The following is an 18,775-nucleotide window of genomic DNA, read 5'->3' on the forward strand; positions in this document are numbered from 1 at the left end:
CCAGACCCATGGTGGTCCTCACATAGTGGTACTAACCACAGGCTTATCCCAGACCCATGGTGTTCCTCACTTAGTGGTACTAACCACAGGCTTCTCCCAGACCCATGGTGGTCCTCACATAGTGGTACTAACCACAGGATTCTCCCAGACCCATGGTGGTCCTCACATAGTGGTACTAACCACAGGCTTCTCCCAGACCCATGGTGGTCCTCACATAGTGGTACTAACCACATGCTTCTCCCAGACCCATGGTGGTCCTCACATAGTGGTACTAACCACAGGCTTCTCCCAGACCCATGGTGGTCCTCACATAGTGGTACTAACCACAGGATTCTCCCAGACCCATGGTGGTCCTCACTTAGTGGTAATAGTCGCAAGTGAAGTCGACCCATGGTTTTGCTCTCGTAATTATATTAAACAAAGTTAATCACATGTTTCAAATCTATCATTCCTTGGCCACCCCATTTAGTCACCTTTTACGACTAGCAGGGGATACCGTTGGTGTATTCTTCATCTGTGCCCCCCCACCCATAGGGGTGCTGTCATTTTGATACGTTATTCAAGAAGTTTCTAGACACCAGTCTATATTTCAATTGAACATTCGCTATAAAATGATATCTTGGAACTTACAAATGGTCCGGCATGGGCAGCGTGTTCTCCCCTTGTTTCCACTGCTGCAGAAGCTCGTCGTGGCGCGCCTTGTACTCCTGCCAGTCTTCCACTGGAGCTCCTTGTCTGCACAGATGAGAGCGGATCTTGCAGAACAGAGGCTCGTTGTCGTACAGGTCCTGGAACTGGTGCGGCTCCAGCTCCACGACGGCCCCTTCCGCGCGGACCTGAGGGCACACCAAGTCTACTTAGTCTCCTAGCTCTACCACTTTACTGCACTTTATCCAATAAAAACCAAACTAACAGGTGAATAGGAGCACGCACGCACCTCGGCGTCTCCGAAAAACGTCAAAAGTGGTTAGTGGGACGTAAAAATAGTAACATTATTATAACCACTACAAAATCGTCGATAACCCGTAACAGTTCGCCTGATAATTGTGGTTAAAGGAGGATTTGGAGCAAAGGTCCAGGGCGTGGTGCAATTGCGACCTTGATTGATAACTTAGGAAGTCTTTTGTAGATTTAGAAATATTACTATGTTCATTATTTTATGTTTCTGTTTGATATTATCTGGTTTCGCATTCCTTGCGACAGTCCAAATTGTCTGGGAAGTAGTTGATGGTTTCAAACAATAAGTTATAACGTAATGTATTTACACTATTCAAACTGTCACCAGTTTTTCACCCCTTCTGAATCACCACATTGATGGGTGCTGAACACGGATATCCGTCGACCGCGAAAACTATGGATTCGTTAGAAACATTTCTCGCTTTCGACTATTTGTAATTTCATCCCCTCCACTAATGGTGTCTTGCTCCACATAGTGTTTTTACAACACATAATCTGAGCCATTTTCAGTCCTTCTCAACGTCCATTCCGACAGGGGAGCCCTGCCCCCACCTGTGGTGGAACATACACACATTCATCGGTAATCTCGTTTACTTTGGATATCTTCTTCTTTACACCTTCTCTCCCCCGTGCCGATGCGGCTAAACTTGGACTTGAACGATATGCCGAGTGCCACTGTTCATCTCAGCGACACCGAAACCTAGGAATTCGACATTATTTTCGATTATTTTTATAAACCAGCCCGTTCCACCTCCACCCGTAGGGGTGGCTAACCCTCGCAGTGCTTTTTTTTCAGACACTCATATGTGCAGCAGAATCCCTCCTTGGTCTAGCCTGCTTCCAAGACCAGGCCTATATTCTTCCGCAGAATCCTTGAGCTGACATTGTCATGGTTACTGCTGGTCATTTCTTCATGCAATTCCTAGAGCGGAGTACTGTGATGCCAATATCTCCATAGGCCCTTAAAACATGGTTTTCGGGGCCTGTAGGGCCTCGCCGAGTTTTATTCTTCGCGTCGTGAGCCTTAAGATGAGCTTTGTCTCGTTCTTGTACGACAAATTCGATATTTCACCAATATTAGCCTATGTTAATATACCAAAGGGCCTAAATCTAAGGTATTCAGAAGGTTGTTGACATTTCTTGTAGATGGGGTTACCCCCAGGGTCCTAAAAGGTAAGTATACAATATTTGGTTCAGATTGGTGGAACGGTATGGATTTGTATAAGGAACAGACGGACATGCTATCCCACATCCAGACGTGCAGGTGTCCTCAGACACTCCCGGCACTAAAAGCCACAGAAGTAAGTAAAGGGTCCCTTGCTTGGCGACTATTGCAGAGTTTATACGAGCAGAAGAAAACAAAATGGTAGGTGGCTTTACACGTTGCTTCACGTCGGACCGATACAGAGAGGCCTTAATTAAGGTACAATCCTAGCATCTACCTGGTGCGAAAATGGGGAAACCACGGAAAACCATCTTCAGGGCTGCCGACAGTGGGATTCGAACCCACTATCCCGGAATACTGGATACTGGCCGCACTTAAGCTCGATGGACAATAACTCACCTCGGTGGAAATGGAATTGATTGTATTATCAAGATATACGAATAAGATGAGTGGTATATGACGCCGTCAGGCACAACACTTCTTGTATTCTTGGTTTGTGCAACACTTTCAACTTATATTCAGTGAGGTGCTACTATACGGCTTGCATTTTCTATTTAGAACGGATCTGACGCCATATAAAAACTCGCGAACGATATTTAACATATACAAAGTACGAGTTGTCTAGCCGAGGCGGTAAGACGTGGGCTGGATTCCCCGTAAGAAAGTCGACACTTTCGAGTGCCTCATGGTCCTGAGGTTCACTCGGCCTATACCAACAATGAGCACCAGATTAATTCCTTGGGACAAAGGTGGATGGCCATATAGCTAACCACTCTATTTCACTTAGTGCAGAGGTTGTTGCTTTAATGCTCTTATTATGTAGTAAGGCAATTTATTGAACATTATTATTACGTACAATGTGACCTGTCATATAAAAACCGAGAAATTTATTGTCCAGGACTGTATTATACTAGAAATTTTACAGTTTTCTCTATGGTTTGTGAAGAACTTGAAAACATTCTTTACATGATCTAATATCACTCTTTATGCACATCTTGTTAGTATCTTCTGCTTCGTGCTTGCATACACCTGATCCATTAGCTCTTGTTACCGCGGTTCTGTGGCTCACAGAGCGCCTAGGCTGAATCACTTAGAGTAAAAATTTAACAACATTCGGAAATTATATTTCTTTCCTTTCTTAAAATTCAGAGAGAATAATTTAATGAGATAACAAGAAACAGTTGAAATATCACATTAACAACAAGTTCGTCAGCCCCTACAATGTGTTGGACTTAGAAGTCCTTAATCAGGTTCAATATTAATTGGGAGAAACTTCCAGTGGTTAACCTACAAATGAAAGAGCATAATTGCTCCGAACAAGTACAATGAGCTCCAGTATACACAGAGACCAGCCTCATAAAAGCAACAGGCTCGGTTACACTGGTAACCCCTACAGCGACCCCACATCATGGTGTTGCCCCATCGTGGGCTTTCCTTTACAAGATTTTACAACCAGGTTAGAAATGTTTACACTAAACAGGCCATTAAGAAAAGGCAAGGAGGCGAAACACCAACACTCCTTAAGGACATTTAGGAAAAGGGGGGGGGGGGGGACTAAGACGAGAAAATTGAAAGGCAGAGACAAGATTTCAAAACTTTAGTCATCCAGCTCAAAAGTAGAAGGAGAGAGTACCGAGGGTCACCACTCGTGCTCAGTAGGGAATATAGATTGATTGCACAGAAAGTCCTACATTTAAGCCCCAAACGAAAAGATTACATATTAGAACTGCTGAGATCTTCCCCTCGGGCACACACGCCGACTCAATCCCATATTTAGGTAAATTCTGCCATTACCTGTCAGCACCCTGCCTCCTGGCCTTATCAAGTCGCACTGTCAATAAGCGGAGCAAATCACACAAGACGGCGATAAAATGCTCTTCTTAAGTAGCTCCGTACGGGAAAGTTCCAGATGAAATTAAATCTGAGAGTACTGCTAGGTTTAATTTCCATTTACTCTCCTGGCTTTCATTGGCTAGAGAAATTAGTTACAGGCATGTGATCGGAGATGACTTTAGAGGATGAACCAGGTGTAGTACTGACAACTTAGATGGGTTGGCGTCCACGGTGCCCTCAGCTGAGTCCTGGCATTGCTTCCACTTACTTGTGCCAGGCTCCTCACTTTAATCTATCCTGTCCCTTGGTCAACTCTTGTTCTTTTCCGACCCCGACCATATTAGGTTTGCGAGGGCTAGGGAGTCTTTCATTTTCACGCCCTTCGTGGCCCTTGTCTTTCTTTGACCGACATCTTCATTTTTCGAAGTGTCGGATCCGTTCCATTTTTCCCTCTGATTAGTGTTATATAGAGGATGGTTGCCTAGTTGTACTTCCTCTTAAAACAATAATCACCACCATCACCTGACAACTTAGATACATTAAAACAAACAATCAAAAAAGAGGTTTAGCAACTATGACAACTGAAATCTTTCTTCTTAGTCCAGGAGAGGTCGCTAGAAAATAGATGGCAGTGCCATCTAACCACCGGAGAAGAATACATTTTAAAGTTCGAGTTCACCGACATAGACGGCGCTAGAGAAAGCGCAGATTAAATAGCCTGGCACTACAGCCCTTGGCTTACCAAGCGACCGCTGCTCAGCCCAAAGGCCTGCAGATTACGAGGTGTCGTGTGGTGAGCACGACGAATCCTCTCGGCCGTTATTCTTGGCTTTCCAGATCGGGGCCTGTATCTCACCGTCAGATAGCTCCTCAATTCTAATCACGTAGGCTGAGTGGCCTTCGAACCAGTCCTCAGATGCAGGTAAAAGTCCCTGTCCTGGCCGGGAATCGAACCCGGGGCTTCCGAGTAAGAGGCAGACACGCTACCCCTACACCACGGTCTGGTATAATAATAATAATAATAATAATAATAATAATAATAATAATAATTTTAACTTGCATAACTATCCTAGTATAGCAAATAAAATAACCAGAATGTTACTGAAGGCCATTATTTGGGAAGAAAGAGATTTTTCCCTTTGCGAAAAGTCAGTCATCGTGAATATGTCTTTCAATAAACGAAACTCAAATATTGAACTGCAACTCCACGACAAAGGAACTCGTATCCGCAGCATCTTTGGTGACCAAGGCCTGCACTAATGTGACGTCACTTCCGTCATTATGAAAGCGCCTTTACCTGTCGCAAGAGACGACTAAAAACTAACCTCCAGGGTCTCCAACTTGAGAACGAGACTTTTCACGAGAGTTTAATCCTGATGTAAACATGGTATGTCCACGCCTCCGCCAAAGAAAGAGTTGTGATTCGCTGAGCCTGCAGTACCGTCAACGTCTCGTGTTCGGACCTACTGGGCTGCGCATCGCATACGATAACAGTGCGAAGATCTGCACTTCTGACTAAACCTGGATTCTGCTGACTTGTTTCACAATACACTGCCTATCGTCACTTCTGCGCGGTTTTCCCCTTTTGTGCTTCACTACACGCGATGGTCCTACCGACACTGACTCCACGCTGTACAGCTTAGGACTTCCCCTCACTTCCTGTATTACACCGCGCCTTGTGCCTTCATTTCTCGTTATTTAATCACTATTTTGTATTTTAAAAAACATATATCGGTATATACGACAACCATTCGATTACGTACTCTCCAAACCCTAAACTAAACTAAACTAAACTAAACTAAACTAAACTAAACTAAACTAAACTAAACTAAACTAAACTAAAATAAACTAAACTAAAATAAAATAAAATAAAATAAAATAAAATAAAATAAAATAAAATAAAATAAAATAAAATAAAATAAAATAAAATAAAATAAAATAAAATAAAATAAAATAAAATAAAATAAAATAAAATAAAATAAAATAAAATAAAATAAAATAAAATAAAATAAAATAAAATAAAATAAAATAAAATAAAATAAAATAAAATAAAATAAAATAAAATAAAATAAAATAAAATAAAATAAAATAAAATAAAATAAAATAAAATAAAATAAAATAAAATAAAATAAAATAAAATAAAATAAAATAAAATAAAATAAAATAAAATAAAATGTATGCCACGTACTATTTGCCTTCGAGCTCGCATAGAGTCGAGTGAGTGCGACCAATCAACTACGTCTATGTCCACGTGCTCCGCCTGTTTGTTTACCCTGAGTGTGGCTATGTTTACACTTGTTCCAAGCTCCTGTCTGACCACTCTTGATCAATTGTTGTTCTCTTCCGACCGCGAATTTAGTGTTCTTCTACCGACACCATTAGTTTCCATCCAGTAAGTGTTACAACAGGTCCCATCATTTTGAGCTCGTTTTAGCGACCCCAGAAATATCTGGTCAGTCTGATGTTTGTTGGAAAGTGGTACATACCTGCGAACATATGACGTCACCATCCTTGAGGTAGCTCCAAAAGAAGACGATAGAGGCCTGAGGACACTCAGCCTGAAACACACAGTGAAAAAACAAAGTGAAAGTTAAGAAATAACATTTCTTCCTATGCAGTACTGTCACGTTGTCAGCCCACTTGCATCTGTTTCTGTTGTGCTTTTGGTCTCGTGTCTCCGTGGATTTTCTGAAAGGCGGAACTAGAACGTCGGTGCGACGTCAAGCAAATTATATAAAATGAAACATTAATAATCTTCGCCTGCAGCCACTTTTACGATACATAATAATAATAATAATAATAATAATAATAATAATAATAATAATAATAATAATAATAATAATGTTATTAGTTTTACGTTTCACTAAGTAGTCTTTTACGGTTTTGGGAGACGCCGAGGTGCCTGAATTTAGTCCCGCATGAGATATTTTACGTGCCAGTAAAGCTACCGACACGAGGCTGTCGTATTTGAGCACCGGACTGAGCGAGGATCGAGCGCCTGAACCGTCTGAGCCACTCAGCCCTACATTTTTACGATACAGCGCTCGCTTGCTCTTTGTGAGACAGCGGCTAGTGCATACCGGGGAGTTCGTCATCTAGTCAAGAAGAACTTCCGTGTCGTCTCAAAACTCACGAATTCCAGGAAGAGGATTAGTAAGAACAGGTTTCTCTACCTGCGCCAGTCTCAAAACTCACAGGCAGGGCCAGTTCTTCCTTGAATGGATAAATGTCCATCCTATTGGTGATGGGATAATGGAATACCTTCCATCCCATTATTAAAATAATCGAATGAATAATAATTTAAATAATGGAATGACTTTCAAATATAATTCAGTTACAGCGCACAGAATAATCGGATGTCAAGAATAATTTGTTTCGGTTTAAGTGTGTCGGGTAGACAATCTATTGAAATAAGGCAACAGATGAACTCTTACGAAAAATAGAAATACAATTTTTTCGAAATGAATCTCCAAGGTATTGAAACTAAATGAGTGAATTAACTGCCTTGATCTTTATTACCTATAAAAACAATTCCTTATTGAACTAAATTCCGCCTTATGGCAATATACTTATTTTAATGTTACGTCGTCCGGCTGCTTGCTGGCCTTTGGCCCAGAGGGTCCCGGGTTCGATTTCCGGTTGGGTTAACTTTCATTAGTTAATTTCTATGTCTCGAGAACTGGGTGTTTGTGCCTAGGTCGGGCGTCATCCTCACCAGACCTCTCCGGAGGTCACACGTCATTATTATAAATATATGTCAAAGTGAAAAAGTATATATATTAGCTTTAAGACAATAGCAAAATATGTTAATAATAATAACCCAGCTAGGTCTCCTTCATTCACAAGCCATTACTTCCCCTGTGGCAGAATAAGTAAGGGAAGCGTGCGTTCCTCCTGCGGTCATCGCAAGCACCTGCTGTCCGGAGTCAGACCAAATACAGTAGAGACAATACGCGACACTTCCGGATTTAGCCTTGTTAAAATGGGAGACAAGTCGCAGGTGGCGCTCCTAGTGGCGTGACCCGAAAATTCGCGCTGAATTCAAATATCATTGGAAATGTATATACGGAAATGGATAAATAAATTACTGTGACCGTTCATCATATCATCAGGAATATGGCATTCTACCATTCAAATATGCCGTTTTCCGCGCTCTTCTACGTTAATTAGCGCCCAAGTTAGCGCACGTTTACCCTTCCCGGGATACGAGCGTAGATCGTTCCATGAGTCAAACTCTAGTTGTGCGTACTTGCTTTACCGAGTCATATTTTGGCCTGCGGGCGAAAGCGCTCTCAGTCAGGCGCGAGAGAGAGGAAACTACCCAAGGCACAAACACTGCCCTCAACCCTGGAAAAAAAATCATGTCTTCGCTCTTTTTCCGCGAAAACACCACTACCAGGCCACAAGACTACAACTGTTTCAGAAAAATTAATTACAGATATCAGGTAATACTTGACGGATTTCCAAGAGTCAAAGCCCATAATAATCGACTAAATTTACGCAGTTTTATCACACCAAGAAGTGTTGTATGTAATGGAAATGTAACCAAATACGCAACAAACAAATGCTCTAACAGGTGTTTGCCAGGTGGTTAAAACGGATGGCGGGAGCAAACTCGCAAGCTTCCGAAGTTCAAGCTCCTCCCACACGAAGCCGCCAAAGGACGCTATGGAGTTTACGTCAAAACGCACGAAGCGACAGTAATGAGAATCGATCAGTGAAAACTGGAGTGAACGATCTTAAATTTGATACCACAATTAATGGTGGAAATTGCCGACCAGAGGAGTGAATTTTCAGAAGGGGGTGGAGTTTACCCTCTCCACTAGGTCTAACACGGTTTCTCTATTTAAGGTGACCGCTTCAGAACAGTCACAGTACTTCGATATTTCGAATTGCAGTGTGACGTTGTGTATGTTGTGAGTGACCCTTCAACAAGTCTTTGTTATAAAGTGTGATAAATTCAGTAACTATTTGTTGGTATTTACAAGTTTCATAATAATGATAATGGTGCCTGCTGTCATTTCTTGATGGATACAGTACTCTAGCATCCATCTCTTGGCACAGGCCAGAGTAAAGTGTAGCTTCCACCGAAGTCTCAGTCAACATCCATGGCTGTGACATTATGGAAGCTGCTGGAGTATGGGTAGTGCTGAGTAATGACATTCAGAGCACGACTAGTGCATCTGAGTGTTACGAAAGGTGTTGCTCATAGGGTCAGTCATGCTGCAATAGTACTTTCTGACCCAGTGAGGAAAGCAATGACAAACCACCTCACTCGTCATCTTGCCTAGTACGCCTCATTTTGGTGCTGCCATTGGTTTTTGGGGTTTCCTTATAACCGCATAGCCTTTGGTGGCGCTGTTTGAGGATCCAACCAGCCTCTGGGCTGATGACCTAACAGACAATAATGATAATAATATTAATATTGATATAATTCCACGTAAATGTGTGGAGGTATTCGTACCTTCTGAGGACGTGACGGTGATTATTCATGGAACCACCGGGCGAGTTGGCCGTGCGCGTAGAGGCGCGCGGCTGTGAGCTTGCATCCGGGAGATAGTAGGTTCGAATCCCACTATCGGCAGCCCTGAAGATGGTTTTCCGTGGTTTCCCATTTTCATACCAGGCAAATGCTGGGGCTGTACCTTAATTAAGGCCACGGCCGCTTCCTTCCAACTCCTAGGCCTTTCCTATCCCATCGTCGCCATAAGACCTATCTGTGTCGGTGCGACGTAAAGCCCCTAGCAAAAAAAAAAATTCATGGAACCATAGAATAAACTACATGGGAGCGATTAATGTGTAACTTAAACGCTCGTACGCGACGCCTCAGTAGAACCCAGTATACGAGTTTAGCAATGTCAATGAAATCGTGGAGGAGCTTTGTTAGCTGTATAATATTAAATGGTAAATTGAGAGACGAACAAGCGGCTCACTGATAGTGCAGTAGTTAACTCTGTATCCCATAGAAACTAGTGGGAAACAGGCTGAGTAAAAATCGTATTTGTCATGACATTGCCAGGTAACCAGTGAAGTCTATCACGTAGGGCCTAATTGCTGATAGTGGATTCGAGAGACGAATGGGGGAGAGCGATGGGCTGCATGTGGATCAGGGAACTCGAGGCCATGAGTTTGATCCGATCATATAGCAGTATAATGTGTCACAAATACTAAGTAAAATCCCCTCATTTGTGTTATGTACCAGCGACGTCGTCATCCTTAGGAGCATATCCACGTGCACAGGTGGTCACATATTCGACGCATCGTAGACTTCGAGACCGTCTCAGCACGAACGTGATCCAAGTCATCATGAGAGCAACCTATCTACGATCAAACTACGGACTCCATGCTGTTGACGCTGCCGTGATGTCCCGCTAAGGATCTGTGCCGTGCCCGCTGGAGGAGAGATGTTGGAGTGAACCAGAAAAATGATGAGTACCATTCTGAAATATTAGAGAGTCGCAGTTTCAATTAAATGTAAATATATAAACCTGAACCTGTTTGTTTGAGATCCCCGACCTACTTGGTCCTTTATCTCAATTTGATATGACGCCCTGAGGGCGTAGACTTTTTGTTTTGTTGGTAAAATTCCAGTATTTTGAAGGATAGGAGAGGCAAAATGGATCGATTGAAATGTGGCGGTGGCTTTGATTTGAGACTTCGGTAAAGAGGTTGTCAGTACTTAGGGAGGTGCTCGAGATGTGGTGTGGGATGCGACGGGGGTGTTGTGGCATGCAGTGGGGGGATACTTGGTTTATGTGATATTGGTTAGTAGGAGAAGAAGATTTCTGAGAAGTTGTGTGTTGAGGTTGGGTTGTGATGTGCGGCTTTGGTTGTTTACAGGATAAGGGTTTATGTTGAGATCAAGGAGTGATGGTATATTTGTGATGTGGTGGTGGCCTTGATTTGAGACTTCGGTAGACAGGTTTGTTGGTTGTGGTTCTCGGAGATGCTTTCTAGCTATGTGGTGGGACTTAATAAGCTTTTTTGAAGAAAGGGCAGCCTGGGTAAGAGGCGGCATGCTTGCCGCTGCAGTTTGCACATTTGGGCTGGTCTCGGGGAACTGGACAGATTGAGTGGTGGTGATGGTCACCACAACGGTTACAACGGGTTTGGTTTTTGCAGCTTGCAGCTGTTGCATGCAAAGGATGTAGACTGTAGATTAGGATTTGCAATTTCAGAGGGAAGAAATAGTTGCCTAGTAGGAGTATATAGATTTCTTCACGGTTGGATGGCCGTCTTTTAGTCCATTTGCACGCGATATCATTGCATGTTATGATTAAGACCCCTTAGTTAAATAAAATGTGGAGCAGGGTAATTGAGTAACGGGATTTGAAATTCATGAAAAATTCACTCCAATTTACCATCAGCTATGTTCTGTATGAGTCTTCAGAAACATTCTGATATTTCTATTTTTCATTTCACATCAGTGAGATGTAAATTAAGGATACTATACGAGCATCAAGAAGACGATATGACAGTGGGTGTGATTATAAATGACTTATTCTTAGATCGCGAGTTGTCGATGTATATTTGTCCCCATTCAATAGAACAGCTTCTTCTGCATTTTACATGTATGGCTGAGTCAAGAGAGTAAGGGGCGAAACTCTGTGGAGAAGATTGTGATGAGCCTGTGATTTAAGGTGTGAATCTTCCCAAGCGATTTGAATGGTACACGCGATGCGTAAACCCGCGTTGTGAATATAAATAGGGCTAGATTAGAGCCGATTCGCATTAATGATATTAGTGACATATTGGAAATGAATGAGAGTGAATGGGCAGCGAAAGTATTGATCCCGTTACTCGAAGGGAGTGTTTGTATTCTGGCAGACAGGTCGTTAACCTGCAAGGCTGAATGCCCGAGAGAAAGAAAGAAACTACCGCTGGTATGCTTTAACGGGCTCGTTCAAGATCGCATTCTTTCTCCAAGACAGCTTTACTTGTAATAACTTGTAGAATAACAACGTTGGGGTAGACTTGCAGTTATCTTAGATGAGAGAATTCCCTCCACTCTTTGCATAAATCCTACCGCTCAGGGTTTTCAGCTGAGATGTTCACACCCACACTGTAAGAGGGACTTGGATCGCTGCCAGGCAGTAACAGTGAAAGTCATACCCACTGCTACCTACTGTGGACACACCACACTGTTCATCAACTGTCATATGAATGTGAAGTGTTTATTTATTTGTCGTTTACTTTTTATCATGTAATCTAAAGGTCCTTGGTTCATTAAAATGCATCGTTACAGGGAATAACGTCGTTTGGATGTCGATTGTACAGTAGTGTGAAGTAACATCCCCATGGAATTTGCATTATGTACATATTTATCCACTTATGAGATAGTTGTATAGGGTTTTTTTTATAAAATGAATAGGATGAGGCGACTTTCGTATCCTTCAGAGTGTACTCGCGAATAACTTGATCAAAAGCTCATTTAAATTGACAGCGTAACGATGCTGCTTGTCATTTGGCCATGTAAATTAATAGCTTGTGTTACGCAAAACACACACGATATGCCTCCGTCAAATTATTTGTGTATATGGGGATGAGTTTGAAGTGATAAGTGTTTAAATAATTAATTCGTCCGAGAAGGGGCGCCTTCTCAAGTTTTTGCATATTTCTGAGCAGATGCGGTTAAGAAATAACACTATATAGACATCCTAACATCAAGAAATATTTATGTTTTTTATTTGTGTGTTGATGCGGTGGCATATCTGTACAAAACATGAGCTTTATTAGTAATCAAATTGTCCTTATATATATAAAAGAATTAATTCATACTTCTCATTGCATAGTTGATAGTATTCCTCTCATTATCAAGATTCCCCTACTGTAAATTATTAGATTACAGCCCAGTAAGGACAGACTACGACCCGTGTGTTCTACCGACTTAGCTAGCGCCTCATTACGCTAGTAGGGGAAGATAAGTCTTCGACGCCGGGCTTTGTCGGAGGTCTCATCCAAGGTGTTCCATTTCAACGTCGTGTTGCGGGAATATTCTGATCTCTTGATGTACTGACACCACGAAAAGGGTACATCAAGTCTAGAAAGAAAGTGTTACTAAGATATTAACTTCAAAGTTGCTAAAGCAATTCTGGATAAATGAATGACTTATTTAATAGGTTATTATTTAAAGACTGAAATTAGACATATAATCAAGATGTGAAATGGACTGCTGCGAAAGGGCTTGATTTATGAATTACTTTTTTAGCTTTAGCATTCCTGCCTGAACGTTCACGGCTAGATTTGTCTTTTTCTCATTTAAAAGCATTGTATCGTCACATTTAAAGTCCGACTCGTTGGCTGAATTGTCAGCGTACTGGCCGTCGGTTCAGTGGATCCCGGATTCGATTCCCCGCCGGGTCGGGTATCTTAATTTTCATTGGTTAATTCCAATGGCTCGGGGATTGGGTGTTTGTGCTGTCCCCAACATCCCTGCAACTCACACACCACACATAACACTATCCTCCACCACAGTAACACGCAGTTACCTACACATGGCAGATGCCGCCCACCCTCGTCGGAGGGTCTGCCTTACAAGGGTTGCACTCGGCTAGAAATAGCCACACGAATTTTTTTATCACATTAAAACACTTGTCAACAAAAATATCGGCATATTCCTTACACACATGATTCAATTAATTTACATTTAAGAGCTGCACAATTTTCCTTTTATCGTGAAGCCTACTAATAAAGAAAATCACCGGGCGAGTTGGCCGTGCGGTTAGGAGCGCGCGGCTGTGAGCTTGCATCCGGGAGATAGTGGGTTCGAATCCCACTGTCGGCAGCCTTGAGGATAGTTTTCCGTGGTTTCCCATTTTCACACCAGGCAAATGCTTGGGCTCTACCTTAATTAAGGCCACGGCCGCTTCCTTCAAACTCCTAGGCCTTTCCTATCCCATCGTCACCATAAGACCTATCTGTGTCGGTGCGAAGTAAAGCCACTAGAAAAAAAAAATCTACAAATTTAGTCTCAAAAACATTCAAACTTTCCATATAAGCAATACTTGCCATAATGCCATTACGCCCATTACATTAGGGTAAGGCAGATTGCATCATCATATTGTTTCAACAAAATATGTACATTTCTTGAATCACGAATCACCCACATTTTCTTCAGGGCTTGACAACGCATTACGGCATTCCAAATGGGGTAACTTGGAACACAACCAGCCACACTCATATGTATATGTATTTTCTTGAATTAAACCAAACCGACAGATCACACGTACAACACATCGGTATTGAAGGTTAACTGCTGCACTATACAATAAAATAAGCTTACTATATTTTAAGCCAGTTAAAATGTGGGTCGCGCAGATCAGAAGATTAGGAAGTACTATAAAAATATCTTTGTAACTGGAAGAATGTAGTGTATATGCAAACACAATATTTATTTACATTTTCTTGTCACGAGGGAAACGGAAGACCGCGAATCCTTCTGCACTTCATAGTTATTGCAGCCAAACACAGCACACATTTTTCCACTCATGTTGAGAGGAGATATAAAGGAATGACACACGCTACTATTTACTTATGTCAACTTAATGCAAACTCGTAAATAACGCCAAAAACTTCACAAACAAATACACGTGCTCTTATGACAGAATCAGTAACTCTCAGGTCACTCCGCTAGATAGAGCTCTAATCGTTGTCCGTCGATAGCTCGCAGAGTGTCGCGTATTGTCTCTACTGTATTTGGTCAGACGTAACCACAAGAGCACTCGCCACCCTGCCGCACACTGCTGCCAACTTGACTAGTAACATTTGAAATCACGACACATTAACGTCAATATAAGGAGGGTTTTTTTTTTTTTTTTTTTTTTTTTACAACCAGCTTTACGCCGCACCGACACAGGAAGGTCGGGAGCGGGAAGGAAGCGGCACAGCCCCGGCAGTTGCCTGGTGTGAAAATGGGAAACCACGGAAACCATATCCATGGCTGCCGACAGCGGGGTTCGAACCCATTATCTCCCGAATGCAAGTCAATGTAAGTGTTTTTGCTAGTTGTTTTACGTCACACCGACACAGATAGGTCTTACAGCGACGATGGGACAGGAAAGGGCTAGGAGTGGGAAGGAAGCGGCCGTGGCCTTAATTAAGGTACAGCCCCAGCATTTGCCTGGTGTGAAAATGGAAAACCACGGAAAACCATATTCCGGGCTGCCGACAGTGGGGTTCGAACCTACTATCTCCCGAATACTGGATACTGGCTGCACTTATGCGACTGCAGCTATCGAGCTCGGTAGTCAATGTAAGTATCAATAATGGAGGTTCCCTTACCCAAGTAAATTATCAATCAAGATATTCATAATGAAGTGGCCGGGCTCAGTCCTGACACAGTCCGGTGCTCAAATACATCACCCTCGTGTCGGCACGTAAAAGAACTGCGGGACCATATGTTAGTTAGTGGGACGTACAACCAATGCTCTCTCTCAGTTTAATGTTATATATTTGTGTCTTTATTTTTGATATACGCATCACTCTAACAGTAGTCTTCAGTGTGTAAATAATTCACCTCCCTTCTTGATGTTTGCTGTTGCTTGTCGGACCCAAGTGAAACCATGCTGTAATAATATACACAAGGACATATATTAGGTGTACATATGCCGTAAGTCAATGAGAATACACAAAGGCTAAGTGTTACAAAAATCGTGACAAGACAACGTTAGGTTAGGTTACACTGATAACTAAATGTCTTTCCATTTCAACTGAACTGATCTTTATAGAGGAGGTAACGTTGCTTTCCTTTTTTGGTGGAGTTCTAGTTGATTTTTCTTGCTTCTTGTATTGTATACATAACAACTGCACGAAATAAGACCGTATTATTAGAAGGCAGCGTTCGTAATTTCACACCAGCTATGTTATTAAATGCAGTATTCGAACATGCAGCAATAGATTTACAATTTTATAGAAAATAAGCTTTAATTATTCCAGCAAATGTAGCACTAGTAATTTTCATAATAGGGTAATGGTAGTACCGTTTAATCTGGCAAGCCATGTAAAAATCATGACTAAATAGTGCCAACAGTAGCTGTAAGACGACGTGTAGGCAAGTAGGGTCCCTAAACTGTGTGGTTAGCGACACTGAGCCGAACATCACCAGCTTCAGAAATAACAGGGGAGAAAGAGTAAGGTTGTGCCCTTAAGCAGGGAATATGCCAATAATCCAGGACGAACACACACACACACACACACACACACACACACACACACACACACACACACACACACACACACACACACACACACACACACACACACACACACACACATGACGAGTGAATGTGTCTGCGAGTTCTGTAAGCACGATCGAGGAACAAACTCTCACATTTTCTACTCCAACCAGAAAAACGTACTAAGAAATAATAATAGTAATAATAATAATAATAATAATAATAATAATAATAATAATAATAATTTACCGACACGAGGCTGATGTATTTGAACACCTTCAAATTCCACCGGACTGAGCCAGGATCGAACCTGTCAAGTTGAGGTCAGAAGGCCAGCGCCTCAACCGACTGAGCCACTGAGCCCGGCCACTAAGAAAGAAGAAAACTGAAACAGCCAGCTAACAGATCGCGCCATTAGGCAGAAAATTCACTTCTCATATGTTATGAAAAAATTAAATTTCCACTGTTGTTCATCTCCTTACTTCCATTAAAGATGGTCTGACTAACTCGGGAAGGACATCATCATCCTCTTCAAGTTGCCAGTTCCTGATGTATGACATCTTTCCCGGTACTAGTGATGGCCATGTCCAAGGAACTTCATTACCTCTTCTTTATCGTATTTAATGAACATCGATCCTCCTTTACGTTCTTTAAAAAAAGGTCATTTGTTTCTCATCCATCCAGCTTGTTTTTGTAATTCTTCTCCAAAACTACATTTCTGCAGCCTGAAGTTTTCTTTCTTCCTGTTTCCCTAATGTCTAGGTACAGAAGTATACTCTAAACAAAGGTCCTGAGAAATGATTTATTGGTCTCCAAACTGAGAAGGTTGTTTAGCAATGAGTTTTCTTATTTTGTGAATTGTTCTATCAGTGTGTTATTTCATTTGAAGTGTTTTCTACCTGCAGGCTTCTTTTTATCTATCATGAATTTTGTTTTCTTTATATTTATTTTTAGTTTACATTTTTCTAGGGATTTGTTGAATGTTCTTAGCATCCTACTCCAATCCTTTTCAGAATTAGCTAAGATAGCAATATGATATGCAAAGCGGATACTGTGCACCTGAATCCCTTTCATTTCTCTGACTGAATTTTCTATGAACAGTTAGAGAGATAGTTGAGTGGTGACGAAACGGTCGCACAGTGTACCGAAAAAGAAGAGCAGGAAGGTTTTATATCAGGAGGAGAGTTTCATTCGATGCCGCAAAGAGTAGTCCAAAGATCTCCTCACGAAAACGCAGTCTTGGGCGATGATATATTCACAGCTACGGTCACATTCCCTTGCGTCAGCCGCCTTACCACCCAGAAATCAATCCAACCGACGCCAGAGGAATGCGAGTGGTTCCGAGATGACGTGGAGGGGGAAGAGCCTGGTAGCGGTATGGTGATAGGCCTCGTGATGTTCAGTGCAGACCAGGGGCGGGGACGGGAGAGTAACACCCTGCCTGCCATAGGAGGCGACTAAAAGGGGCTCTGAACTTGGGAGCTTGCGTTGGCTACTACGGGGCCCTCAGCTGAGTCCTGGCATTGCTTCCACTTGTGCCAGGCTTTTGACTTTCGTCTATCCTGTTCGACATCCCTTGGTCAACCCTTGTTCTTTTCCGACCGTCGTTATTAGAGCACAGGGAGTCTTTCATTTTCACGCCCTTCGTGGCCCTTGTCTTTCTTTGGGCAACACCTTCATTTTTCGAAGTGTCGGATCCTTCCCTTTTTCTCTCTGATTACTGTTAACAGAGGATGGTACTTGTACTTCCTCTTAAAACAATAATCACCACCACTGCCACCTGGGAACGTGGGTTGGCGGCCATGGTTCCCCTGAGTCAGGTACTGATTCCACATACTTGTGTCAGGCTCCTCACTTTCATTTCTCATGTCCGATCTCTCTTGGCCAACCCTTGTCCTGCTTCCTTGCGACGTGGCATTGCTTTTTTTTCTTTTGTCACCTTCATTTTTCGAAAGGCCAGGTAGGCCTCTGCCATTTTCATTTCTGAGTAGTATTAAAAGAGAAGAGTTGCCCACATGCACTTCCACCACCTTCCGCCTCCCTGTCAGCTTCCACAAACTGAAGATAACTAGTAAACTCACTACAAACGGTATTAGTAAGATTATTGTGGTGAATAAACAATTTACTTTGGTAAAGCTTAAGGAATACTCCGCTTTTCCCCGTCATCTTTCATTCCAGCAACACACTCCAATATCATTTCATTTCATCTGTCATTCATTAACCATTGGTCCCAGAGGGGTGAGACAGGCTTCGGCAGGCGGCACAGTTCCTATCCTGGCCGCTAGATGGGGGGTTCATTCGTTCCATTCCTGACCCGGTCGAATGACTGGAAACAGGCTGCGGATTTTCATGTTTAAAGCTTAAGTGATTAACATAAAAATATGGTTTCTAATGTCGAGGTTGAACTTTTACTGCTGAACGAATGATCCCCACTGTTCGCTTATAGAAGGCTGTTTTTACAGATAGGAGGGGTGGTAAGATTCAGCGTTTTGAAGTCAGAAATTTAGCATTTTGTAGCATTTACACGTGTATAATCTATCATAGCTTATCGCGAAAACATAGAATTTGAGTTAACTGCGATAAATAGATAATGTCTTTTGTCACTATTAGTGTGAAATTAAAATCATATTTGAATAAAGCTAAGAAA

General features: G+C 42.2%; 1 protein-coding gene across 4 annotated transcripts in view; it reads right to left on the minus strand.

Moving 5' to 3' along the window:
• The window catches only part of LOC136884865 (pyridoxine/pyridoxamine 5'-phosphate oxidase), a 159,215-nt gene that overhangs the window by 3,260 nt on the left and 137,180 nt on the right, over nucleotides 1-18,775 (minus strand). For all 4 annotated transcript variants that reach the window (XM_067157155.2, XM_068230081.1, XM_068230082.1 and 1 more), the window contains exons 4-5: nucleotides 6,442-6,513; nucleotides 631-836 (exon numbers count right to left, since the gene is read on the minus strand). In XM_067157155.2, coding sequence (XP_067013256.1) covers nucleotides 631-836; nucleotides 6,442-6,513 — 278 coding nt within the window. The remainder of the gene's footprint in view (nucleotides 1-630; nucleotides 837-6,441; nucleotides 6,514-18,775) is intronic.

This window comes from Anabrus simplex, chromosome 13 (assembly GCF_040414725.1).
Source record: "Anabrus simplex isolate iqAnaSimp1 chromosome 13, ASM4041472v1, whole genome shotgun sequence".
Taxonomy (NCBI): domain Eukaryota; kingdom Metazoa; phylum Arthropoda; class Insecta; order Orthoptera; family Tettigoniidae; genus Anabrus; species Anabrus simplex.